Source organism: Aquarana catesbeiana, linkage group LG04, assembly GCF_042186555.1.
Source record: "Aquarana catesbeiana isolate 2022-GZ linkage group LG04, ASM4218655v1, whole genome shotgun sequence".
Taxonomy (NCBI): Eukaryota; Metazoa; Chordata; class Amphibia; order Anura; family Ranidae; genus Aquarana; species Aquarana catesbeiana.
This window is the reverse complement of record NC_133327.1, coordinates 589,532,580-589,560,355: the sequence shown is the minus strand read 5'-3', so window position 1 is coordinate 589,560,355 and position 27,776 is coordinate 589,532,580. Positions and strand designations below refer to the sequence as shown.

At 40.8% G+C, this 27,776-nt stretch overlaps 1 protein-coding gene across 4 annotated transcripts in view; it reads right to left on the bottom strand.

Moving 5' to 3' along the window:
- Positions 1–27,776, bottom strand: part of RALGAPA2 (Ral GTPase activating protein catalytic subunit alpha 2) — a 604,731-nt gene that overhangs the window by 304,229 nt on the left and 272,726 nt on the right. For all 4 annotated transcript variants that reach the window (XM_073628147.1, XM_073628145.1, XM_073628148.1 and 1 more), the window contains 6 exons: positions 27,074–27,182; positions 21,797–21,907; positions 18,203–18,271; positions 17,389–17,526; positions 12,808–12,991; positions 689–1,457 (listed from right to left, as the gene is read on the bottom strand). In XM_073628147.1, the coding sequence (XP_073484248.1) occupies positions 689–1,457; positions 12,808–12,991; positions 17,389–17,526; positions 18,203–18,271; positions 21,797–21,907; positions 27,074–27,182 (1,380 nt within the window). The remainder of the gene's footprint in view (positions 1–688; positions 1,458–12,807; positions 12,992–17,388; positions 17,527–18,202; positions 18,272–21,796; positions 21,908–27,073; positions 27,183–27,776) is intronic.

Sequence of the window (27,776 nt, the reverse complement as noted above, 5' to 3'; positions counted from 1 at the left end):
GTGAGGGGCAGCAACAAAAGCAGCAAGAGGAGCTTTAAGTAGAAGTCCACCCTAACACTAAAATCCCTGCACTAACCTATCTATCCCTGTAAAGAAGAAATCAGTATACATACCTTTTTTGAAGCCGATCCGACTCGATCCCACGCTTCGCTGTCAGCTGTGGCTTCGCTGTGGAGGCGGGTGCAGAGGACACAGCCGACAACGGAAGGGTGACTTCACTCCCCATTCATTTCACAGCCTTTGTCAGGTGTGTCCTCTGCAGAGCTTCCACCGCTGGAGACTGGATCGGCTTCAAAAAAGGCATGTATACTGATTTCTTTTTTACAGGGCTAGATAGGTTAGTGTTAGATAATGGATATCTGTAGATGCGGGGATTTTAGTGTTAGGGTAGACTTGCACATTAATTGCTCTTGATGATTCTAATGCCTGGATTAAGCACTTGTGTTTTTAATTCACCTATGTACATGAACTGTTTTTTCTGAAGGACTTTTCTTTGCTTACTTTTCACAAGCTCTTTTATTTATATTGTCACAAGTATTTTGAGGGCACTAAGACATTTTTTTTTTTATTGCTCATCTATAGGTAGCTTTAAAGTGCCTGCAAAGTCACTAGTTAGAGATCTGAACATAGTCAGCGCACACATTTCATCACACAGTACACAAAAACCCTAAAGGGATCTTCCACATACCTTCTCTCCCATGAATGCATCCCCAGATCATTCAGAAGAAGCCTACAGAAATAAAATGGAGCCTGTGGCTCAGCTGTACTGGGTTCCTCCTGGCATGAGATCCTGACACCAGGGTCACAGTTACACCTCTGAATATGCTCAGCCTCACTGGAACTCTGTCTTGTAATTGCCTCAATGATCTCCTCCTCCTGCTCACGGCTCATTCCAACAGGAGGTAAAGCAGGTTCATTCAGCTTCAGCTCCGTATGCTGTAGGCACTCTGGACTTACGGTGCCAAGTCTTTCCAAAAGAAAATCAAGAGCATCCACTCCTTCCCCTTCCACTAGATCTGACTGAGACAAGCTGCGATATTCACAGACCTGATGTGCTGTCTGCAGTTTTTTTTCTTTTGAAAAAACAACAGGACATTCCAGTGGTCCATACATGATTCCACCATCCCAAGAGTATTTCCCTGAGATATCTCTGACAATTATCCGTACATCGCCAGGTACTCCTGTTGAGTCCCTTCCAACAGAATTTTCTGCAGGAATTTGCAGATATGAAATAAGAGCACTGTCGTTGAATACAAAAAGCTGCAAGTTGGGACTTCGAAACACATCATTTGACAACTCTAATGCCTCCACATAGGGGTTATCCTGATTCTCGTTAATCAAGCTGTGTAAAATGGCTGGGCCACCACTGAGTGGATAGTGTCCCAAGTGGTTCACAAGCTGCGTCATGAGCATACGGGCTGTCAAAGGGATGAGTTCCATGTTTCTTCTCTTCTTTTCTGAAATAGAAACATAAAAAAAAAAGCATAATTTAGTGTTTAAAGGTACATTCCAGGTATAATTAAATGTAAGCATTAGAAGGCATAAAGGGAACAAACATGTTTGTTTTTGACCTCAGTATTTAATGCAGGCATTACTGTAGGTAATGCCACTTGCTTTTATTCTGGTGATCTGGAAACCCCTTTTAATTACCTGTAAAATACAGTATAGCTATTCCTGAACATCTCCAACCTAGTCATTTTCTGTTTTTCATATAAGAAAAAGCCTGATATAACAATGTGTAAGAACTAACCACTTTCTCAGGTAGTGGTTATGTGGTTTTATTACTTAATTAAATCTTTGCATTCATTAGTTTAAATCTATTAGCTGACAGTAGATACACTCTGTATCAGCTTATTAAAATGAAAAATAAAACCAAATGGCTAAATAAACTGTCACTGACATATACAGAGTTTACATATACAGATAAATAAATTATCTTACTGAATAAGACACCATTTAATAAGCATCACAAATGTTTACAAGATTAGTTATAAAGCAAACTGCTGCTTTTAGCTCAGAAAACAAAACTACAACATCACTTGCAATAACATTACTCTCTTCACAATACTGTACCATTTTCATTAAATGTAATTACTTTTACAAAGCCATCAGCATTCTAAATGTTTGACGTATTTGCCTAGAACACCATTGATACCATTTCCATGAATTTGGGCAAGCAAGTACTTTTTGTTCTAAATTATTCCTTATTCAGGGAAAAATTATAAATAATTTGTGCAAACAGAACAGAAAAATAAAAAGAGAGAGAAATGTAAAAGAGAGATATACAGGGGCATGAGAAAGAGATGGGGAGAGAAATAGAAGACAGAAAGGCAAACGGTGAGACCAAGAGTCGCCATACACGTTACAATTAAGGATGAGCAGTCGGTTTGGTCTAAACAGGTTTCAGACTGAAATTTGCTTGTTAGGGTGTTCGTCTGAACGGTGGACTTTAAGATTATATGGCGGGAGCCAAAAGTTATACATAGTCATATATAGTAGTGTTTTTTCCTAAAGCTACTAAATAAGTATATATATATATATATATATATATATATATATATATATATATATATATTACAGCTTCTAATGTCAATGGTTGTTAAGGAAGCAGCAAATGCCGTTCCCATTGTGTCCTTAGCAACCAGAAACATCACCAGCCCCATTCATTTGCTGTTGGGAAATCATCAGCCATGTAAACAAAAGGGCAGGGACAGCGCAGACCAAATATGGCCACATGTCTATATTTATTCAATGACATTACTGGGTATACCCAGACCCTTTGTTTACAATTTGCAACATGGACTGGAGCTGTCATTTGGTAGGTATTGTTCATGGTGACTGACGTGGATCTGCACTGAACAACATGACTGACAATGGATTTACATTGTGTGTCTCTTTTTGGGGGGGGGGTAATAATTCAAACACTTGACCTCCTGAAAAGTTTTACCCCCTTCATTACCAGGCCATTTTTTTGCTATTAGGCACTGTGCTATTTTAACTGGCAATTGCACGGTCATGCAACACTGTAAGCAAATTCAATTTATATAATTTTTTTTTAAACAAATATTTTGATGGGCTTTTATTTTTTGCACTATAAACCAAAAAAGACCAATTTTTTTTTTTTTTTTTTAACCTCAAAACAATATTTTCTACTTTCTGTTTTAAAACATATCCAAAAAAAAATGCATTTCTTCATAAATGTAGCCCAAAATGTTTTCTGATACATGTTTTTGGTAAAAAACATCTCAACAAGTGTATATTAATTGGTTTGTGAGAAAGTTATAGCATCTACAAACTATGGTATATGTACTGATGCACTAATTTCTTGAGGTCCTTAAAATGCACGGATGGTACAAATTCCCCCCAAATGACCAGTTTTTGGAAAGTTGACATTCTGAGGTACTTAGTAAGAGGCATGGTGAGTTCAAAGATCCAATTTTTTGGAAAATTAAGAAATTAAATAAAAATGTGTTGCTTTTTCACAATTTTTTTTACATACTGTCACCAGTGCAGTACAGTATCATCATATGACTGGCTTGGTGGTGATCAAGGATACGGACTCGTGACGGTATGTTAAAATAAATGAATTAATTCATTTATTACATTTTTAAACTTTTTTTTTTTTACATTTTCTTTTTTTTCTGTCCGACTATTCCCTACTTGAAAACACGCCTCTTCAGAGAAACTTATCCTGCCTCCACCTTGCAACTGAACTGTTATTTTCTTCATCAGCTTATCCCCCACGATTATTACTTTCTATATCACCTAACCCTCCCTCCTAGATTGTAAGCACTAGCGAGTAGGGCCCTCTTATTTCTCCTGTATTGCATTGCATTGTAACTGTACTGTCTGCCCTCATGTTGTAAAGCGCTGAGCAAACTGTTGGTGCTATACACTCACCGCCCACTTTATTAGGTACCCCTGTCCAATTGCTTGATAACACAAACTGCTATCGGCCAATCACATGGCAGCAACTCAATGCATTTAGACATCTAGGCATGGTGAAGACGACTTGAAGTTCAAACCAAACATCAGAAGGGGGAAGAAAGGGGATTTTGACCATGGCATGGTTGTTGGTGCCAGACGGTAGCATTTAAAAAACTGCTGATCTACTGGGATTTTCACGTACAACCATCTCTGGAGTTTACAGAGAATGGTCTGAAAAAATAGGATTTTTAGAACAGCTTACCTGTAAAATCCTTTTCTTCGACAACATCATGGGACACAGAGCCTTAAGTAATTTCTTAATGGGTTATGGGCCACCTTCAGGTGTTGACACTGGTATACCCAATACAGGAAGTTCACTCCCCTATATAACCCCTCCTCCTTCCAGGAGCACCTCAGTTTTTGTAGCAAAGCAATATACTTGAACATCATAAAAGAGGGGAAGGACCTCTGTGTCCCATGATGTACTCCAAGAAAAGGATTTTACAGGTAAGCTGTTAGAAAAATTCAATTTTCTTTATCGTACATCATGGGACACAGAGCCTTAAGTAATTACTTAATGGGACGTCCCATAGCAATGCTATTTGAGAGGAGGTAGAGACAACCCGAAGGGCACCCCCAGACCTGAGGACTTATGCTGCTGCCTGCAGCACACTGCGCCCGAAGGCGATATCCTCATACCTCCTTACATCCACCTGATAACATTTTGTGAATGTATGTACTGAAGACCAAGTTGCGGCCTTGCAGATCTGAGCCATGGAGGCCTGGTGACACACTGCCCAAGAAGCACTAACTGTCCTGGTGGAGTGCACCTTAGCTTGAAACGGGGGAATCTTACCCCTTAAATCATAAGTTTGAATTATCACTTGTCGAATCTGAGCAGTTGCCTTTAAATAGATTTTCACTGCTCTCACCACATCAAGACAATGTAGTGACCTTTCTTCCCTGGAACATGGTTTTGGAAAAAACAATGGCAGCATCTTGGTTCAGGTGAAAGCCTGAAACCACTTTTGGCAAAAAGCCTGGACGAGGGTATAACACCACTCTGTCCTCATGAATAACAAATATGGCTCTTTACAAGAAAGAGCAGCCAATTCCAAAACCCTCCTTGCTGAGGATATAGCAACCAAAAATACCAGCTTCCCTGTCAGAAGGACTAAGGGGATATGCTGTATAGGTTCAAATGGGTGTTTTTGTAACACTGACAAAACTAAATTCAACTCCCAAGGGCTTAAAGGTGATTTAACTGGCGGATTAATCCATGTCACCCCTTGCATAAAACCCCGGACGAAAGAATGTGTAGCAATCGGTCTTTGAAAAAAAATTGATAAGGCTGAGACTTGGCCCTTAATAGTACTCAAGGCCAACTTCATCTCTACGCCTAATTGTAAAAAGGCAAGAATTCTGCCTGTGATATATCTCCAAGGGTGCCAACCCTTGGATTCACCCCAGGAAACATAAGCCTTCCAGACTCTATAATATATAGTTTTGGAAGCTGGCTTCCTTGCATTAATCAAAGTAGAGATAACTGACCCGGAAAGCCCACGTTTCAGAATGTGGGTTTCAATAGCCAGGCCGTTAAATTTAGCGTTCGTACAGTAGGATACAATATCAGCCCCTGTGAGAGCAGGTCTGGCCTTAGTGGATGGGACCATGGACCCTCCACTGCCATCTTTACGATCTCTGCATACCATGACCTTCTGGGCAATGCTGGTGCTACCAGAATTACTGGCTTTCTTTCCAGCTTGATCCTGCAAAGAAGTCATGGCAGCAACTGAATAGGGGGGAATGCATAGATCAGTGAGAACTGATCCCACGGGGATACCAGCGCATCTGTTCCGCATGCGAGTGGATCCCTTGTCCTGGACACAAAGTTGACTAACTTCATGTTGAATCTGGACGCTAGAAGATCTACGTCTGGAGTCCCCCATTTTTGGCAAACAGCCCGAAAAACATTGGGTGAAGAGACCATTTCCCCGGAAATAACTGCTGGCGACTTAAGTAGTCCGCCTGCCAATTCTCTACTCCAGGAATGAAGACTGGCACGGAACATTCCTTTCTGCCCAAGTTAGAATATGGTTCACCTCTCTGTGAGCTGAGAGACTCTTGGTGCCCCTTGGTGATTGATATAAGTAAGCCACAGCCGTGGCATTGTCGGATTGGATCCTGACAGGACAATCTCTTAACCTGGAAGTCCAGGTTTTCAGAGCCAGACGCACTGACCGAATTTCTAGGATATTGATGGGCAAGGCTCTTTCGGTTCTCGACCACTGTCCCTAGGCAGTCGTCTCCTCTAGTACTGCTCCCCAGCATTAAAAGGCTGGCATTTGTCGTTACTACTTTCCAGATAATTGGTCTGAAGGATTTTCCTTTCAGCAGATTCTGGGTTAGTAACCACCAACTGAGGCTTTGGGACACCCGCATGGGCAGTCCAAAGCTTGGATCATTTTGTTCCAAGCAGACAGTATACTGTTTTGTAACAGTCTCAAATGGAACCGGGCATAGGGGACTGCTTCGAATGAAGCCACCATCTTTCCTAACAACCTCATGCAAAGGCGAATAGAGGGATTTCTTTTCGACCTGACCATCTGCACCAGCTCTCGTATGGAACTGATCCTTGCCGGAGGCAAGAACACCTTTTTCTGGGCTATGATCAGGCCCAAATACTCCAGCCTTTTTAGCGGTTTTAAGGAAGACTTCTCTAGGTTGAGAATCCAATCCAGACTTTTCAGGTAACTGGTTGTAATGCGTACACTTTGCTTCAAGCGAGCCACGGACTGGTCTATTAGCAATAGATCATCTAGGTACGCCAAGACTGTTATGCCCTGTGCCCTAAACCTGGCTAGAGGTGGGGCCAGTACTTTTGTGAATACCCGGGGTGCTGTGGCTAGGCCGTAGGGCAAGGCCACAAACTGAAAGTGCTGCTGTTCTACTTCGAATCGCAGAAACCTTTGGTGAGCGGGAAAAATAGGGACATGCAGATATGCATCCCTGATGTCAATGGAAGCCAGAAGTTCTCCTCCTTGTAGGATGGAGACCACTGACCCGATCGACTCCATGTGAAAGGAGCGGGTCTTCAGGAACTGATTTAGATTCCTTAGATCTAGAATAGGTCTAACATCTCCATTTGGTTTTGGTACCGTAAAAAGGTTTGAATAAAACCCCAAACTCTGCTCTTCTGTTGGGATCTGTATGATCACCCCCTGAGCCAATAATCGATCTAATACTTGAAACAGGGATTGCCCTTTCCCTGGATCCTTTGGAATGTTTGATCTCAGAAAACGAGACAGTGGAAACTCTCAAAATTCTAGTTTGTATCCGAGAGACACCGTGGAGAGAACCCATCGGTCCTGAATTTCCCTTTGCCAGACTTCTGAGAAATGCAGAAGTCTTCAAGATGAGGCTTTAGTATTCTGCTTTGCAGCTTTCCAGCCCCAGGTCTTCTTTTGAGCCTGGGCCTGACCCTGAGATCTAGATCCTCTAGAGTCTGACGGTGGAGGCCGTCGACACCGCCTAGAGGCAGATGCCCCTGGCGCAGGAGAAAAAGTCAGTTTAAATGAGGGACGTTTATACTTTCTTTTGACTGGCAAAAGAGTACTCTTTCCACTAGAATTCGTTTGGATGTATTTATCAAAATTATCACCAAATAATGGCTCCCCATGAAATGGGAAACTAGTCAGAAGCTTCTTGCAAGGTGCTTCGGCTGCCCAACCTTTTAACCAAAGGGTCCTACGCATGTGTACTAGCACAAGCGCAAGGCGGGACGCCTGGTGAATAGAATCCTTCATAGCGTCTATGGCAAAACATAATGCTTTTGGTAGTTCGGCCAACTCACAGGCCTGTTGTGCAGGGAGCCCCTTAAGAGTCTCTGTGAATTGGTCCTTTAAGGACTGACAGATGCCTATTGCTGCGACTGCAGGCTGAGTAACGGTCCCTGCCAAGGCAAAAAAGGATTTTAACAGGAATTCCAACTTTTTATCTGCTGGATCTTTAAGCATATGTGCATTGTCTACTGGACAAGTTAAACTTTTATTTACACTGGAAATCACAGCATCAACCGCTGGAACGTTGCATTTTTTTAGTGAATTTTTCCTCCATGGGTTAGAGAACTGAGAATCCCCTAACAGAGTTACTTTCTTCATTGGGTTCATAAAGATCAGCCTTAAATGCTGAGTAACAACTGTATTTCCTGTACTGGAAATGCCTGCTTACACCCCTTATGTGCCCAGCGCTGTTGTGTCCCTTCGTGTGTCAGACTTCTGTCTTCAGCATAGATGAACTGAGAGTGTGTGTTTTAAGCCTCAGGTGAGAATCTGATTAGGCGTCCTCAGTGTCTTCCTTCCTAGTGTATACGCCGTGTGCTCCATGTGGACGTTACATCCCACACACGGCGCCGCCTATCTTTGAGGACACGACCCTCTACATACCCGCCCCCTTGTTCAAAGTAATACTAGTCCGCGCACGCAGACGGCATTCGGGTCTGCAAATGCAGACCCAAAGAGGAGGCAGCCACGAAGTGCCATCTGAAACTGCCAGAACATGCTGCCTGTAATATCAGGCTGGGTATATCTCCATTAGGTAAAAACCTGCATGATAGTGTTCAACAAGGGCAAATCTGATATTTTCTAAAACTGTGGAAGCCGCCACTGCACCTCTCCGGGAGGGGAGGGGGACATTTTTTTTTGTCAGCAGTGTTGTTAGGCTCCTAGATAGTGTTAGTCAGAGCTGCTAAATACAAAAAAATGTGCTTATAAACTCCTGCTGTACCCCCTTAGATCCCTCAGAAGAGAAATGCCATTTGTTCAACTAAGAACCACCCTTTGGCTGCTGGGACCACACATGCTGCTATAGCTGGACACAGAGCTGCTGAAAAAGCATCGTACCAGGTAAGGGTAATATACTCCCTCTAGTGGAGACATTTTTAAGGCATACAAAGTTTTATATATATGGAAGAAAAAGGCATAGATGGACTTTTTACAGTTCCTAGGCTTCTTCCCTTACCTTATCCTCGCTGCAGGATACTGCCATAATAGCAGATCCAAACTTCACCCATCACGGCAGGCTGCGTTGAAAACCTTCAAAGACCGGGTCCCTTTTAACAGGGGTTCCACTCCTTTGGACCTTTATAGCACCCCTCAGGAGCAACTTTAGGTAATGTAGCAAGATCAAAAAAAAGAGTCCTGGTTCCTAGGGTCCAGCTCTCAAAGAGAAGCGTTACAGGCAAAACCTCATTCTTCTATGCGAGGCCCAGGTACCATCCTGTGGCCTCAGTGGCGTGGATGGATCCGGTTGTGGAGGTTTTTTAAATCCAGCATGGATCCCTCCTGGAGCTCCTCAGAGCACATCTTCACTCGTGACCAACACCTTAAACACTGACGAAAATACTGAGGTACTCCTGGAAAAGGGTGGGGTTATATAGGGGAGTGAACTTCCTGTATTGGGTATACCAGTGTCAACACCTGAAGGTGGCCCATAACCCATTAAGAAATTACTTAAGGCTCTGTGTCCCATGATGTACAATAAAGAGAATACATCCAGTGAGCCGCAGTTGTGTGGACGAAAATGCCTTATTGATGTCAGAGATCAGAGGAGAATGGGCAGACTGGTTTGAGATGATAGAAATGCAACAGTAACTCAAATAATCACTCGTTACAACCAAGGTATGCAGAATACCATCTCTGAATGTACAACACATCGAACCTTGAAGCAGATGGGCTACAGCAACAGAAGGCCACACCAGGTGCCAGTCCTGTCAGCTAAGAAAAGGAAACAGACTACAATTCACACAGGCTTACCAAAATTGGACAATAGAAGATTGTAAAAATGTTGCCTGATCTGATGAGTCTTGATTTCTGCTGCGATATTCAGATGGTAGGGTCAGAATTTGGCATAAACAACATGAAAGCATGGATCCATGCCTTCTATCAATGGTTCAGGCTGGTGGTGGTGTAATAGTGTGAGAGATATTTTCTTGGCACACTTTGGGCCCCACGGCCTACCTGAGTATTGTTGCTGACCATGTCCATCCCTTTATCACTATGGTGGACCCATCTTCTGATGACTACTTCCAGCAGGATAATGTACCATGTCACAAAGCTTAACTGATCTCAAACTGGTTTCTTGAACATGACAATGCATTTACTGTACTCCAATGGCCTCCACAGTCACAAGATCTTAATCCAATAGAGCACCTTTGGGATGTGATGAATGGGAATTTGCATCATGGATGTGCAGCCGACAAATCGGCAGCAACAGGGTAATGCTATCATGTCAATATTGACCAAAATCTCTGAGGAATGTTTCCAACACCTTGTTGAATCTATGCCAGGAAGAATTAAGGCAGTTAAGGTGTACCTGATAAAGTGGTCGGCGAATGTATAATTCCTGTATAATAATAATGAGTTTCTATATGTCAGATTCCTATCTAGGTTAAGGATTCAGTACACATGAAGGGAAACTCCAGCTGCTTTGGCTGAAAACAGAAGCAGCCTGAAGCGGTCATTAACTAGCAATTTAAACAGCATATGTTTTTGCATTTGTAAATATCTATTTTGCTGCAGGAGGTTGTATACATTGTAGAGATGTGCCACTTCACAGACATGTTCAGGGATCCCCTAGGCATGCTATTTAAAGTGGATGTAAACCCGATGAAATTTAAGCTGAGCTCCCCCCTCCGGTGCTTCTACTGGCTCGTCCGTGCGACCACCGGAGAAGGAGTCTGCTGGCACTGGAAGTTAGCCATAGAGAAAACCGTGGGCCAGATAGTCCCCGGTAGTCTCTATGACTCTCAGGAGGCCTGGGCACAACATTATGACGTCACGTCCGGCGCAAGTAAACAATGCCGGGGACTCAGCTGGAAAGCCGGAGATCGTTTATTTAATTTTTTGATCTCAGGCTTTCTAGCCTGGAGGAGAGATGTGGGGACTTCTAGACCCCACATCTCTCCATAAAGAGGACCTGTCACGCACTATTCCTATTACAAGTGATGTTTACTTTCCTTGTAATAGGAATAACAGTAATCATGGGAAAGTGAAAAAATAAAAAATGTAAATAAAATAAACAAAAAAAACAAAAACGATTTAAAGCGTCCCTGTCCCCGCTTTAAGCGAATGCATACATAGATCGCATCCACATATCTAAACGAAGTTCAAACCACACATGTGAGGTATCACCGCAAACGTTAGAGCGAGAGCAATAATTCTAGCCCCAGACCTCCACTGTAACTCTAAAAAGGTAACCGGTAAAAAAATGTAAGCATTGTCTATGGAGGTTTTTAAGTACCAAAGTTTGGCGCCATCGCACCAGTGTGTACAATTTTAAAGCGTGACATGTGAGGTATCCATGTATTAACCAGTTCCCGACCGACGCACGTCAGCAGAATGGCACGGCTGGGCAAATGGGCGTACTTGCACGTCCATTTGAATTCACCGCCGTGACATCGCGTGCGCCGATCGCCTCACGGAGAGGACGAATGGGGAGATGCTGATGTAAACAGCATCTCCCCGTTCTGCCTAGTGACAAGTGTCACTCGATCTCTGCTCCCGGCCATTGGGAGCAGAGATCAGTGACGTCACACACCAGCCCATCCCCCTGACAGTTAGAAATCACTCCCCTAGGACACACTTAACCCCTCCCCGCCTCCTAGTGGTTAACCCCTTCACTGCCAGTGTCATTTACACAGCAATCAATGCATTTTTAATCGCACTGATCGCTGTATAAATGACAATGGTCCCAAAAATGTCCGACATGTCCGCCATAACGTCGCAGTCACAATAAAAATCGCTGATCGCCGCCATTACTAGTAAAAAAAAAATTTTAATAAAAAAGCTACAAAACTATCCCCTATTTAGTAAACGCTATAACTTTTGCGCAAACCAATCAATCAACGCTTATTGCGATTTTTTTTTTCCCAAAAATATGTAGAAGAATACGATCGGCCTAAACTGAGGAAAAAAAATGTTTTTTTATATATTTTTGGGGGATATTTATTATAGCAAAATGTAAAAAATAATGCGTTTTTTTCTAAATTGACGCTCTTATATTGTTTATAGCGCAAAAAATAAAAATTGCAGAGGCAATCAAATACCACCAAAAGAAAGCCCTATTTGTGGGAAAAAAAGGACATCAATTTTGTTTGGGAGCCCCATCGCACGACCGCGCAATTGTCAGTTAAAGCGACGCAGTGTCGAATCGCAAAAAACGCTCTGGTCAGGAAGGGGGTAAAATCTTCTGGGGCTGAAGCGGTTAATCAGCGTAACATCACCTATCACATTATACTAAAAAATTGGGCTAACTTTATGGTTATATTTATATTTATATTTTTTTTTTATTCATGAAAGTGTTTTTTTCCAAAAAAATTGCGTTTGAAAAATTGCTGCGCAAATACAGAGTGACATAAAAAGTTGCAATGACCACCATTTTTTTCCCTAGGGTCTATATATATATATATATATATATATATATATATATATATATATATATATATATATATAAAGTTTGGGGGTTTCTAAGAAATTTTCTGGCAAACGAATGGCGATTTTTACATGTAGGAGAGGAGTGCTGGAATTCGCTCGGTATGGAAGTGGTTAATGCACGAAATGCATTATGGTAGAAAATGTTTAGGCATTACAACTACTTTAGGGGTATGTGAGAGAGAGCAACTGTAAGAGGAAACAGCGAAATAATGAGAGAGAAAGACAGAAAGTGAGAGGTAAAATAATTAATGGAGGAGGAGTGATGCAGACAGAAAGAGCGCAAGAGAAAGACACACACATGCAATAGCAGTCTCATTTCTAGTTTTAGAACTTCTATTTGTAGGGAATATGGAGAAATAAATGGTCATTAATGCAGATGTATGCTTACCTTCTGCCACAGTGAGGAGATTACTGAAATCAGAGGCGTTATTTGGAGGTGGAGGCTCAGAATTTTTTACATTCCCTAAAGGTAGAAATGGGTCATAGTCTATGGAGGAGAGATCAGCCAGACTTAAAATATACTGGCTTTGTTGAGTGTATGTGTTGGAGCCACACACACAACAATGTAGAACCTAAAAAAAAAAAAAAAAAAAAAAAAAAACAAACACATATGAAAGCATAATATAACACAGACAACAATAATAATAGTAATTTCATTATCTGCATTCACACTATAGCATTTTGGGAATACGCACAAATAGATACAATTCTGTACGTGTTTACAAAATGCACAAAAACACGTCATGCTTGCAGTTGCCACTCACTGTATATAGCACCTCAAGCATGGCAAAGCAGAAACATGTTCACCATGCAAAAAACACATGACAAACGCAACAAAATTCACAAAGCTCAAAAAGGTGCATTAACGACTTTGCTGCATTTATCCCATTTAGGACAGCCAGTTAATGGCTTGCCCCATGCATGTAGCATGACAAAGTTTCAAAAAAATAAATGCGTACATGTATAATGCCTGGCATCGTGCATCAAAGTGTGAATGGGGCCCAATCGGCCAAATTAAAAACATTTCAAGTAGAGTATTTATATAAAGGAAACCAGAAATAGATGGAAATTACACTAGAGTGTGCCACTGCTTATCTCTTCTTTTGATAATCCTAGTTGGGCGACTGTCATGGTGTCACTGATCAGTGTGCAGATCAGTAGTTTTGGCATCTATCTTGCTCCAGTTGTTGTGTGTTTTGTCCTAAGCTTGTGACTGTTCAAACCAGAATCAGCCAGGTGACTAGCATTTTAGAGAGGAGATCAACAATGGAAACTTTCTTATTTCACTCAGCACAGAATCCATTTAACCACTTGACATCCGGAGGACGTCATATGACGTCCTCGACTTTCGGGGCTTATATCTGAATGATGTCTGAGGCTACAGACATCATTCAGATACCGGCATTTTCAGCCGGCGATTCCGTACACCATAAGAACGATCATAGCGGCTGTTCCGCCGCTTGATCGTTCTTACGGGCGGCGGGAGGGGACGTCCCCCCCCTCCCGCCGCCCTCCGGTGCTACTACCGACTCACCTCAGCGATCGGTGAGTCGGATAGCGGATCCGCCGGCGCCGGATGTTCACCATAGAGATTTCCGGCGGACCAGATGGTCGCCGGAGTCTCTATGATCGTTCGGAGGCCGGGCGCGATGTTATGACGTCACGCCCGGCCTCTGCATTCAAAAAAAACGGCGCCGCTTCAGCTGTGAAGCGGCGATCGTTTTATTTTTTTTTTTGATTTTAGGCTTCCCAGCCTAGAGGTGAGATGTGGGGTCTTATTGACCCCATATCTCACTGTAAAGAGGACTGATCGTCTCATATTCCTATTACAAGGGATGTTTACATTCCTTGTAATAGGAATAAAAGTGATCAAAAAAAAAAAAATTTTTTTAAAGTGTAAAAATAAAAATTTTTAAGTAAAATTAACAATAAAAAAAAAAAAAAAAAATTTTTAAAGCGCCCCTGTCCCCGTGAGCTCGCACGCAGAAGCGAACGCATACGTAAGTCCCGCCCACATATGAAAACGGTGTTCAAACCACACATGTGAGGTATCGCCGCGAACGTTAGAGCGAGAGCAATAATTTTGGCCCTAGACCTCCTCTGTAACTCAAAACATGTAACCAGTAAAAAATGTTAAAGCGTCGCCTATGGGGATTTTTAAGTACCAAAGTTTGGCGCCATTCCACGAGCGTGTGCAATTTTGAAGCGTGACATGTTAGGTATCTATTTACTCGGCGTAACTTCATCTTTCACACAATGCAAAAAAATTTGGCTAACTTTGCTGTTTTGTTTTTTTTTAAAGCATGAAACTGTTTTTTTTTCAAAAAAAACGCGTTTGAAAAATTGCTGCGCAAATACCGTGCAAGATAAAAAGTTGCAATGACCGCCATTGTATTCTTTAGGGTCTCTGCTAAAAAAACATATATAATGTTTGGGGGTTCTATCTAATTTTATAGCAAAGAAATGATGATTTTTGACATGTAGGAGCGAAGTGTCAGAAATGGCCTGGATGTGAAGTGGTTAAAAGTAACCTAAATATTAGATGTAAACATTGGCAACCCAACCATATCATAATGATTGCTAAACTTTTTTCGCAACGATCCAAATAAGCATAAATCAGATGGCATTTGCCTCTCACCTATGTTATTTTTTTTTGTTTCATAAAGATTTTATTAAAGGTTTTCACGCACAATACAGTAAATTATTCCATAGACATCACTGCAGGCAAACTAATACATACAAAAACAAAACATGGTATACAGAAACAACTCCACGCATAGCCTATAAGATTATTAAGATCCGAGGGAGTCATCCTGTTCCTGTGACGTGATTAGCTGTTCCCAATATTGTACCCTTCATTCAAGTTTATTGTAGAGAATAACCACAAACTGTCTAATATTAAAGAACAAGGTATATAGGAGCACCTTTGGTTGGGTTGTTTGAGGTATCCAAAAGGGGTGTGGGAGCAATATCAGTCAACACTTTTTTGTTACTGGTCCCACTGTGCCCTTTCATATCTATTTTGCTAGCAGGGGTAGGAGGGGAAGGGAGAGGAGAGAGAAAGGGAAAAAAAAAAAAAAAAAAAGTAGGGGTGGGGGGGGGAAGAATTCAGAGGATAGAGGGAGGAGAGGGGGGCGGGGCCACCACCAGCTACCCTCTCCATCTCTAACATGTCGAGTTGTATTATGTGGCAATTGACGAGCAGTAAGGAGGATCATTTGCTGCCAAGTCCCCTTCTCACGGGACATGTCATTTGCTATGTCGTATCAGCTCTTGGTAGGTCTGAGATTCTCAGTACGTGTACCAAGCTGCCCATATGGCTGAATATTCAGATATTTTGTCGAGTGTGGTATATTTCAGCTCCTTCATCACTGCAACGTGGTGGATATGAGAGGTCCACTCCTGCAAAGAGGGAGGAGAGGTGGACCTCCAGTGGACCGGTACGCAAAGCCTAGCTGCGTTGATCATGTGCATAGCCATCAACTTGAAATAGCGTTTTCTGGGGATTTGTGAATGATGTAGTAAATATTGTGCCGGTGTGAACTCTAGCGGGAGTGTAGTGATCAGGGTTGTCGTGTCATGGACCATACGCCAATACGGTTGAATCAGGGGGCATGTCCACCAGATATGAAGCATGTCTGCGACAGATGTCTCAGGGGTTTCTGCCGCAGTGGGACCCCCCGTGTACCATGATCCAAGGCCTGAAAATAGGGCCTGTGAGGCCGCCTGTTGTGTGCGGAACATTGCCGGAATACTCCCGCTCAGCTAGGCGGACGGGTCCGTCTGCGATCAGGAGGTAGATGTGCTTCTCCCTGTCATTCTCGATCTCCAAATATAGCGGTCTCCCGCTTATGATAGCTCAAGTTAAGGCTCTGAATGTCGGCACCCCCGTACTAAGCTGCCATCACGCTCAGATGCTCGGCCACGCCCCCCTCACCTATGTTATTTATATAGCACAGGTACATTTGACAACACACTATAAAGGCCCCTGACATCATTCCCATTGCGTTGAGCCTACTATTCACTTTGAATAGGTTGCCAAAGCACCACAACATGCATAAAACAGACACACGCCTTTTTTAAAGGTAGTGAACAGATGGTTCACAATTGTGTATAGTAGTGAGCTAAATGAACAAATAGGACCACAATGCACAGTACTGTGTTTTGTGTGTTGCAATAACATTCATTTTTACCGCATGTTACTACCAGGCACTGGTGTGAATGGGCCATTACAAGTGGAGATGAGCCAACAATCCAGTACTGCAAGGAAAAAAATGCTCTCTCACTTAACCACAGTCACAGATTGAAGGTGTGTGGTGAACTTAAAGCAGAACTAAAGTCAACACTTTTTTTCCCATTTTGAATAGAGTAAGGGAGGGTTATACCCCTGTCAGGTTTTTCCTTTTCCATCTGTGTCTAATTTGGGGATTTCCCTTCACCTCCTGTCCCATGGCCAAGGAAGGAAGTAAGAGGAAAGACTTCCCCTCAATATTTCTGTTCTGGTGACAACCCAAAATGTGGTATTTTCCTTCATTTTCTGTGATAATGGTAAACAGGACAAATAAAAAGTGTGGCTCCCGACAATGGCACAGACATCAGAAAAATCTTGAAGTTGTTCTAATCCTTCTCCACGCTATTCAAAACTAGATGGTTCTACCAAACCTGTTCCACCTATTTTACAGAACACCAACTAAAACAAAACAGAAAAAAGAAATAAAATTCACTGCAATTAAATATATTCAGTGAGGCTGCCTTACTGAACTCATTCTGGTAGTAAAGAAATCGCACATCAAATCCACACCACAAGTCTTTACTTGACCCTATCAATGAGGTGTTTGATGATCTAACCACTAGATTGAAGGCCCTTGGTTAACAATGTGCCAGTTTATAGAAAGATGACTCAAGTGCTGATGGGAGCGTATCCAACTGAATAATGTTAACATTTAATGCACACACATATAACACTTACCCTGTAAATGTAGTCAAGGAGGGATGGTTTAGGTTGATGTGGCTCTTCAAGTGGAAATGTAGATATTGGCTCTAGCAATGTCTGCAGGGGAAGGGCCATACACCAGTCTAACAGGCACAACAGAAGGGACACTATAAACTGAAAGGGGATACAAGAGAGAAAACATGGCTGAATTTTTATCACAAACACACCTGCTACAAAGCAGGGCAGTCGCTTTAGTATTTGATTGTGTAATATCTACTGTATAGCTGACAGTTTATACCAAAATTATTTCACAAATTTATTTTGCCATTTCATTGAAAATGTAAAGAGCAGTCCTTTACTGATGTGCACTTGAATCATTCGGCATTAATCTTTCTTGGGTCCCAGGTCCCTGGGTAAGAGGGTCATTTAGGAAAGCAGCCCCTGGTACATTTACATGAAGATAACCACAAGTTATTAAGACACAAGATCACTTAAAAGGGCTACAGGTGAAGCCTGGAAGGTGGAGTCTACTGCAAGCTTCTTGTATCTCTTGCGGACTCATCAATATACTCTTCCTACCATAGTTCTTAGTTCTGCTCCTGTCCCCCTTGGAGCTTTAAAGTTTCATGCCAACCCTGGGGTGCATGCTTAGTGATCTGTGAAATCACTAAAAAAGTACAGGGGAAAAGAGTAAATGGCAGGGAGCTGCACTCAAATTTTTGCTCCCGACTAGCAAGGTGAATACTGGGGAATTTTTATGTCTTCCTCTCCAAATACAGATGTTTTTTCCAGATATTTTAGGTGTCTCTGAATACATAAGAAAAAAATACTTCATGGTTATAAAATATACCTTTTTATCTGTCTCCACTGAGGAATTTTCTGCACTTGGCAGAAGGAAGGAAATCGTTGCCACAAGAATCTAAAAGAAAAGATCAACAGTTACTCAATAAACAGATGCTTGTATTATGCTGCAACCCCAAAGGGGGAAATATTCAAATCTCAAACAAAAAGTAAGACTATTCATGATTGTTGAGTGAGGCCAAAAGAATCCAAAAAGCCCTTCAGGTAACCAATGTACAGCACAAAAAGGCAGAGGGTGCAAAAAAAAAATAAAAATCTGTGTGGCTCCACCCACCATCACCTTATTTTTAGGATATCATATATAATGAGACATGTGAATACCTTTTGTATTGAAAGGCACCTACTGTGCTACAAATTTCAAACACAGAAAACTGTTTTTAACACACACTCTAAATATTCCTACTAGCATATAATCCAATACAATTTTATTGATTAAAATAAAACTGCAGTCATACTTTAGTATAATTGTATCTTCTTTGCACATGGTTTGATTGGTTACTGCCTCTTTATAGTATAATTAACAGAAAAATGCAAGTGATTGATTACATTTATCCAAATGGACTGTACATATGAAAATTGCAGTAAGTGGATACTGTGGTAGGTAAAACCTGACTCTCACACGCTCCACCATTCAACGCATAAAGGGCATTAAATCTATCACTGGCATTTATGTTATTTTAATAGAATTACAGCATGTAACATGATAGTCCTAAGGGTATGAGAAATGCAATATAAGAAGACCAGACACAGAACTTGGTTAAGTAGTAATTTTTAGAATTTACAAAAAAAAGAGTTACATTCATATGTAACAACATTTACTGCAACAACCCAGGATCCTGCTATCACTGGCAAAAAAACACCCCAAAACTTAGATTTCAAGAGAGGGTCACGACTTGGTCAAAGATAAGCATTACCTACCTTGTGGCATTTCCAAAAGCCTGAGCAAAACACTATAGCCAGACAGAAAGTACAAATAAGCTAAAAATGAAGGGCCTGACTGTAAACAAAGAAGCATCCTGTTCTAGCAAGTGTGTGTCATGCAGAAATTCTTAGGAGTATAGTAAAAAAAAATACTTCCAAATATAAAATATGCTCATTTTTATTTACAGTGTCGCATATATTTCCAACATGTCAGAAAACATCTGTTAGTTTCTATAGTAGAAAATTAGTGCTAAAAATGAACTGAAGCCCCAGTTCAAGTGACTTAAAGTGGTTGTAAACCCCAGACATAAAATATGAGCAAAGCATATTCTTCTAAAGTGGGTACTTGTCTCACTTAAGAGCACTAAGTGTAACTTCTGTCTGCTGCTTCGTTCTTCTGCTATCAGCATGAATCACTTCTGAGAAGTTTTCATGACACCAAAAGAAAAATGGTGACGGGGAGAGGCCTCCAGCAGATTTACAGCCTCAGCTTTGTTTCTGTGTGTTGTGTGCAGAATGGGGTGGGGTGGGGGGGTTGGGGGTTGTCAGAGCTCTCCCCACTGAGCTCTGCAGAGTGTAACTTGATCTCTCTGCCCCATTTTTTCTGAACGCTGAGACAAGTTTTATAACCGCTGGACTTTGAACGGATGAAGAAAAAATGCAGATAAACTGATACAACTCATTTAAGAGGATTTGTTTAATCTCTGTGCATCACCTGAGGCTAGTCACTTAACTGGGTTTAAAGAAGGGTTTACAACTACTACTTCCACTACCACTACTATAAGTACCTGAAGCTATCTGTATTTCAAGCCCCTCTAATTCCCCCTTAGACATGGAGAGGGAGATTAGGAGTGTAAGCCAATCAGCTTTTGATGTACTGCAAAGTGCTGCCCATCTAACACTAAGAGCGCTTTTCTTTGTTTACCTTAACAAATGTGAATGGTGTTTAGATTGGGCACAGAAATCAGGAATTACTAACGTTTATCACTTCCATCAGCTCATCCCCACCCCCCAGTTATAACCTCTTGTACCATTTGCCCCACTCTATTAGATTGTAAGCTCTTAGGAGCAGGGTCATCTTAATCCTCTTGTATTTTATTGTATCTATACTGTCTCCCTATATTCTGTAAAACGCTGCGCAAACTGCTGGCGCTATATAAATCACGTATAATAATAATCATTGAGAAGAACTGAGTATTGTCCATCTGCTTTCTATTGTCTGCAAAATAAAGCAATGAAAAACCTATTGTTTCTACTGTATTTTAGGAAACATTCATGGTGATTAACGCATACTGCATTTTCCTTCTTGCTTTTTGAAATAGAAGAAAAGATAAAAATGTATCATAGATGGAAGAGGAAGATGTTTGTGCATATATACCCATGAGGACATGCAGATTACCAGTTTTGATAATTAGGCTCCTAAGCAATGCATGATTTTAACTTCTACTCTCTCCACACATCAGTAATTCCCTGGATCTAATGAGGAACAGGTCACCTGTACACAGCACATGATCAGCATACGCACAGATATCTTAACCCTTTTATGCCTAAGCCTATTTCTGATATTTGTTGCTTACAAGTTAAAATCCGTATTTTTTGCTAAAAAATTACTTAGAACCCCCAAACAATATAAATATATATATTTTTTAGCAGAGATGGTAGAAAGAAAATGGCGATTGTTACAATATTTTATGTCACATGGTATTTGTGCTGCGGTCTTTCAAACACAATTTTTTGGGAAAAAAAGACACTTTTTGTGAATTAAAAAAACTAAACAGTAAAAAGTTAGCCCAATTTTTTTGTATAATGTGAAAGATGATGTTACGCCGAGTAGATACCCAACATGTCATGCTTTGAAATTGCACACACTCGTGGAATGGTGACAAATTACAGTACCTAAAAATCTCCATAGGCGACGCTTTAAAAAAAATGTAACGGTTACCAGGCTAGAGTTACAAAGGAGGTGTTCTGCTCTAATTTTTGCTCTCACTCTGACTATCGCGTCGATACATCACATGTGTGATTTGAACACAGTTTACTTTGCGGGTATGACTTACGTATGCGTTTTTATTACTTTTTCTTATTTATTTTCTTTTTTACATTGTCCCTTTTAAAAAAAAAAAAAATTACATTTCTGATCACTTTTATTGCTGTCACAAGGAATGTAAACATCCCTTGTGACAGTAATAGGTGGTGACAGGTACAAAGGTCTAAAAGACCCCCAATCCCTCCTTTGCATGTAAAAGTATTCAGATCGCCACAATCAGTGATTCTGAATACTGTCATTTTTTTTAAATCAGTGCCATTGGCAGCCAAGTAAACCAGAAGTAACATTGTTTCCAGGGTTTTACATCGGAGACCAGATTAAAGCCGAATTCGGCTTTGTTTGGGTCTCAGCCTAGGCGGCGGATGCCCTGGCTGGTGGCTTGGGTCTCCCGCTCCTTTTGGAGAACAGCTGAGTGGTTTTTAGCCACATTGGTTGTTTTCACTAAAAACCAGTACTGGAGTAATGCCTGCAGCTGCATCACCCTGGTTTAACCCTTTCAAGCCATGAATGCAAATTTGCGTACAGTCGGCGCGAAGGAGTTATATTGTAGGTCCCTTGACATTTCTAGACTCATCTGAAATGACCGTGGTAGGGGATTACTTAGATATATCCTACCTCAGTGATCTTCCTGGAAAGAGGTAACTTAGGATTCTGTAGCTCTTGCCAATATGAAACTAGCAGCTGAAGGACATCACAGGCCACCTGCGCAACTGTTTTATTAGAGAACTGTAAGGCAAAACAATATCAATTGGTTATATTCAGTGATTTTAAGAGCCCCCTTATTTGAGATTATGTTTCTTTCCTACTAAACAAATATTTTTTAAATTACAGTCAAGTATATTGCTGCACTTTTATACAAAACATATTTTTACATTTAAAACGGTATTAAACCCCACCAAAGAAATGTAATATACTGCAGCTTACCAATCCTTAGATGTAGTGACTGTTTTCTGGCCAGTCACACACCCCCTGTATTAGAGTGTCCCCACCTTTGGACAGCAGCATTGCCAGTCTGGGGAAAGGGGAGTGTTAAATGTACTAGCAGATTTAGATTCACTAACCAATTGAACCCAAACTCCAGATCATACTGCAGTTACACAAGCAGTTACAGCAACAGTTTTTTTTCTTTTGGGATAAAGGTTTTACATGAATAGATAAAAGCTGATCATTGTAAGCACCTCTTTCAGTGAATGGTTCTTATCACTCTAACTGCTACATTTGTAAGTCTGTTCTATTGAAAAACCAACATGCTACTGGCCAAATCATCAGATGAAAGTAAGGGAAAGAAAGCTTAAAGTGGAGCTCCACCCAAAAGGAGAAGCTACACTTGTTTGCACCCTTCCCCCCCTCCATTGCCACATTTGGCACTTTTTTTTGGGGGGGGGGGGGGGGGGTAACTGGTTTTGATAGGTAGGTACCTACTCCCACTTCCGGGTAAGATCGCTGATCCGCGATCTACAACATTTCTACCCCCCCTCCCCCTACTGCCTTCTGGGACACACACAGGTCCCATCCCAGAAGATAGCGGGACCATTTAAAAAGCACAGCATGGCTTCCTCATGCGCAGTAGGAAACAGGCTGCGAAGCCGCAAGGCTTCACTTCCTGTCTCTATTACTACAGATGCGGGTGCCTGCACCTGGAGCCAATTGAAGAATCGGCTTGAGGTTAGAGCTGTACGATTAATCGTCAAGAATCGTTATTGCGATTCTTTCCCCGTTGCAATCTTGATAAAAGTGTTTCACGATTCTTGCTATGCAAAGAATTCTCTCTGCTCTTCTGAAGCCACAGCCATCAAAAGAAAGGAAGAAAAAATCTGGGCAGTCTGCCAAGAAGCACAACATTCTTTATCAGTTGAACTAAGTCTAAACATTGTAACAATTTGTCAATGGAATACACTTGGTGTGTAAGTGAGGAATATTTAACCACTTAAACACTAAACCTTTTTCTGACATTTGTTGGCTTCGAGTTAAAATCATTTTTTTTTTTTTGCTAGAAAATTACTTAGAAACCCCAAACATTATATATATATTTTTTAGTAGAGACCCTAGAGAATAAAATGGTGGTTGTTGCAATATTTTATGTCACACTGTATTCATGCAGTGGTCTTTCAAATGCAATTTTTTGGGAAAAAATTACTTTAATTTAAAAAAAAATAACCAGTAAAGTTAGCCCAATTTTTTTGTATAATGTGAAAGATTTTACGTTGCGAGAATCGTGATCTTTTTATTCTACACAAAAAAATTGTGATTCTCATTTTGGCCAGAATCGTGCAGCTCTACTTTGGGTGCAGACACTGTGGGATCCTTGGACAGGTAAGTGTCCTTATATTAAAAGTCAGCAGCTGCAGTATTTGTAGCTGCAGACTTTTAATTTTTCTTAAGGAGCCTGGAGCTCCACTTTAAAAAGCACCCACTTTAAAAAGGAAACAAAAGCACCCATCACATCTAGGAATCAGTAAGCTGCAATATAATAAATGTTTGCTTTTGGGTTTAATATTGCTTTAAGGTTTTCTGTCTCGTTAGGATCATTTATTAATATTGCATTTTCACTAGGTAATTAAAGTTAAAAAAATGTGAAACTATATCCAGTAATAAATCAGCAATCCTGGTATACTGGTCTGCCTGCTTTAAACTGACTGCAAATGAATGTTATTACTACAGGCTATCACTGCTCTTTGCACTAACTTGTTCAATAAGACTGACAGTCAAGCTTTTGTATATATTCGGGTTTTTTATGGAATCTAAACTGAGTATGGTAAAAGCAGCATCTATTTAATCTGTATGGAAAGAAAGGCAGTGTAGATATGGAACTGCCCATGGTGCTGAAATTAGCAACACTGTGAGGCAAGCTAAGAACAGTGCAATATGAAGGACTGTAAAATCATGACAGCTGCAAAGCAGAAAAACAATGTCATAAACGGAATGAAAACTATGCCTTATAAAACACATGACAGCCCTTTATGTCCTTTTCTTTGGAAAAGAAGGCACGGCCACAATGCAATTACAGGAATAATAACAAATCAGATATTGGTTTTAATTAGCCTGGCATAGGTTTTTAAAAAGTGAAAAGCATACCTGATTGCATCATGCATTTTCACAGTAAAAAGACATATTTCATTGCCTAGTCATTAGGCTTAATAGCTGTTTAAAAATTCTGCATGTAATGAATTCAGCATTATCCTAACAATCAAGCATCAGAGGGAGTCTGGTGCTGGAACATCTTTGGTATTTACACATTGCATGTAAATGAACAGAAAACCGACATTTTCCAAAAACCTATTTATTTCAAGAAAGATCAGCATTCAGCTTCCCAGTGTCACAATACAGATATGGGAACAAAGCTCACCCCATACATGTTACAACTTGATTGTACAATCTCCTATAGATCCACTAACAACTGCATAGTGCAGGGCAGAGACGTAGCTTGAAACTTGTGGGCCAGATGCAAACTTTGACCTGGGGCACCCCCCACTACCACCCGCCACTTCCACCAAGTGTCAAGATACTCCAACTGGCTAAAGAGTTATTTTGGATTTTTATTTACAATAAAATCATTATTAGCAGACACAAACATAACATACAAAATTCCTGCAGCAGGCGGAATCTGATAGTGGATAGAAGAGAGTGATCAATGTGGGGGGAGGGATCCCCTGTATGGCTCCCTGCAGCAGCTGAAAGCAGTGGGAGGGAGAGGAGAAGCTGGCCTTCAGCTGCTGCAGACCGGGCCGTAAAGGGGATCAGATCGTATAACTGTCCCCCTCTGCGCAAAACCTAATGCGACAGGGAAGCTGCAGGGGCCCCCTGGAGCATGGGCGAGGTCGCCATTGTGACCCTTGAAGACCCACCAGTGGTGCAAGGGCCTTTCCTATTGGATACAATTTGAATGTATTTTTTAGGTAGCACCTCAAATTATATAGTTTTTAAAAATCTAAAAGATACTATGCAGCCATTATACAATTAGGATACAACCTGTAAGGACAGCTTAAGGCTTCCAGACACTGTAAGGTATATCCTTTTACATCATGGGTACAATTTTTTTTTCATTTCTCCCTGAGCTGAAGGGGAAGCCTATATAATCTGTCTGATTCGGACATTTTCAATCAGGGTTCTGTTAAACAAAAGGTTCCTACAGGGGTTGCTACGGATTTCCTGACCTGTGGCATACAGTATCTCATTTGACAGAGCCAGCTGCTTGACACCAATGATATTTTAGATGCTTGTAAGAGTGGCATTCTGACCAACAATGTAAGTGGGACGTTCTTTTAACTGGTCAGGAGTGTAAGGGGCATTTATTCCACTGACCACCAATTAATTGGTTTTGGCAGGGCTTCCTCAAAGCCTGAAAGTTATTTTTAATGATATCAACACATTATGAAGCCGTTTACAGAGTACCCATTTAGCATGCATGTCTGTCCCTGTTTTAGTGGCCTTAACAATCACATGACCCCCCCACATACACCCCATGGCTCATTCGCTCATAATTTACATAACTGAATGCTTTTGGACTGTGGAAGAAAATACAAACACTAACAAAATAGATTCATGTAGAAACTAAACCCAATGATTCAATGCCGCAGTGTGCTAATCACTATCTAATGAAAATATCAATGGTAAGATAAATGAGTTCATATCTTGAAAATGTCACATCCACTTCAATGGTAAACAATATGATTCGACCACATGTTGTGTCATGTTAAATGGAGCCTCTTGTACTTTCATTTGAGCTCATTAAGCGCTTCAAGTACACATGTGATACAGACTCTTCCATCAAAACAAGAGAACAAAAGGGAACAACTTGTAATACTTGGTTATTCTTCTCCCACCTAGCGTGAGTAATGCCTCAGCCTAGAATCATTTATATAAAGGTTTACTAGATATTACATTTGTGGTATTGGTAATATGGACACCCAAATCACAATCCCCAGCCCACAATCATTAATTTAACAGTGCATTAGATATTAAACGTGCTGCATAGAAACCCAAACTCAGGTTTCATTTCAGCTTATCACCAGGAGAAATTAGTTTAACTAATGTAGATAAGTGATAGTTGGAGTAGAGTTAGCAGTCTAATGACACAACCACAAGTGTGTAAGGTCACTAATGTGATCCAAGATTTTAAAGGAAAGTGCAATCTACAAGCCTCTATTGCAAATGAACGAGTGCCCATCTCTAAATTGTATCAACCAGATTTGCTTTTCTTCAACAGAAGACAAATAGTACTGACTTACAAAGACTGTTGCAATAGTGAAGCTGTTGCCCAAATCAACAAACATGTTCCATAATTTAGTCTTGAAGGCTTATTTGCAAAACTATTTTTTTTTTTTTTTTGCAGTCTGTGGAAATTCCCTATTTGTCCTGGTGACCAAGATCAAAGAGTGGTGGGAACTCCAGAATTGTGAGATATCACCAGAATAGAAATAAAGGAGAAGTCTTCTAATAGATACACTTATCATTTAAAAAGAGAGATTTTCTCCCACTTCCTGTTGTGTCTACAGGACATGAAGTAAAGAGAAATCTCCCAGATTAGACACAGATTGCAAAAAAAAAAAAAAACACAAAAAACTGAAATTATATGATTAGATATGATCTGCAGCTAACCCATCTACTTAGACTAGCAAAATATTGTATACAATTTATCGTTCACCATTCACTTTACCTCCAGCCCATACTGAAGATGAAAACTAGTAGAACAGTATATGCTGCATTTGTCTGGTTCTGTAGGACCCTCAGGCACTTCACTAGCCAAGGGTTGTGTGTTAAATCCTGTTCTCCTGCATTAGATGCATCCATCCATTAAATAAAAGGTCTCGGCACAGACCAAGGCAAAATAAGCTCACAGCGGAAATTGAGAAATTAAATGCGTGCAGTTCTTGAAGAAAATATAAACAATACCTTTAGTGTTACGCCAATGACATTAATGGCCTCTATAACCTGAGGGTGATTGGTGTTCTCTACTAGCTCTTCACAGATCCAAACTCCAAGACAGCAGATTGCAATGCACCTTAAACACAACAGTTTCAGTGTAAGGAACAGCAAGAATAAGAGCAGATTGCATTAATGGAACAGTGGAAACATCAAAACAACATGGCCAGAATTTTTCAAAAAAGCCCTAGAAGGGGTCACCTTATAATAATGAATCAACCATTAGATGTAAAATTCTGTAAGTGAGGCAAAGTAAGTAAAAATCGGAACATATATAAATAGATTTACCAACAAGGATAGAGTTACAAAAAATGAAGAGCAATTGCTAATCACAATCAATCTTTGGGGTTTACTAACGACAAATATACTGTGTACTGCAAGTGCAGTTGCTCCAGAGCTGAGAAAAAATTCACTTTGCAAAAAATACCCAATTACATGCAAAAATTAAAAAAAAAAACAGCATTTTTGCTTGCACATGATTGGATGATAGCAGTCAGCAGTGCTCCCCCTCATTTACTAAGATCTGGAGCAAATGCAGTTGCAGTGCGCAGTAGATTTGGCATTCATAAATCAACCCCTTTGTTTCATTTAAAAACTAAAGTCTGATTAATGACTATGAAAATTGCATGGACAAGACCAGTTTACACAAAATCATAGGCACCAACATCCCTTA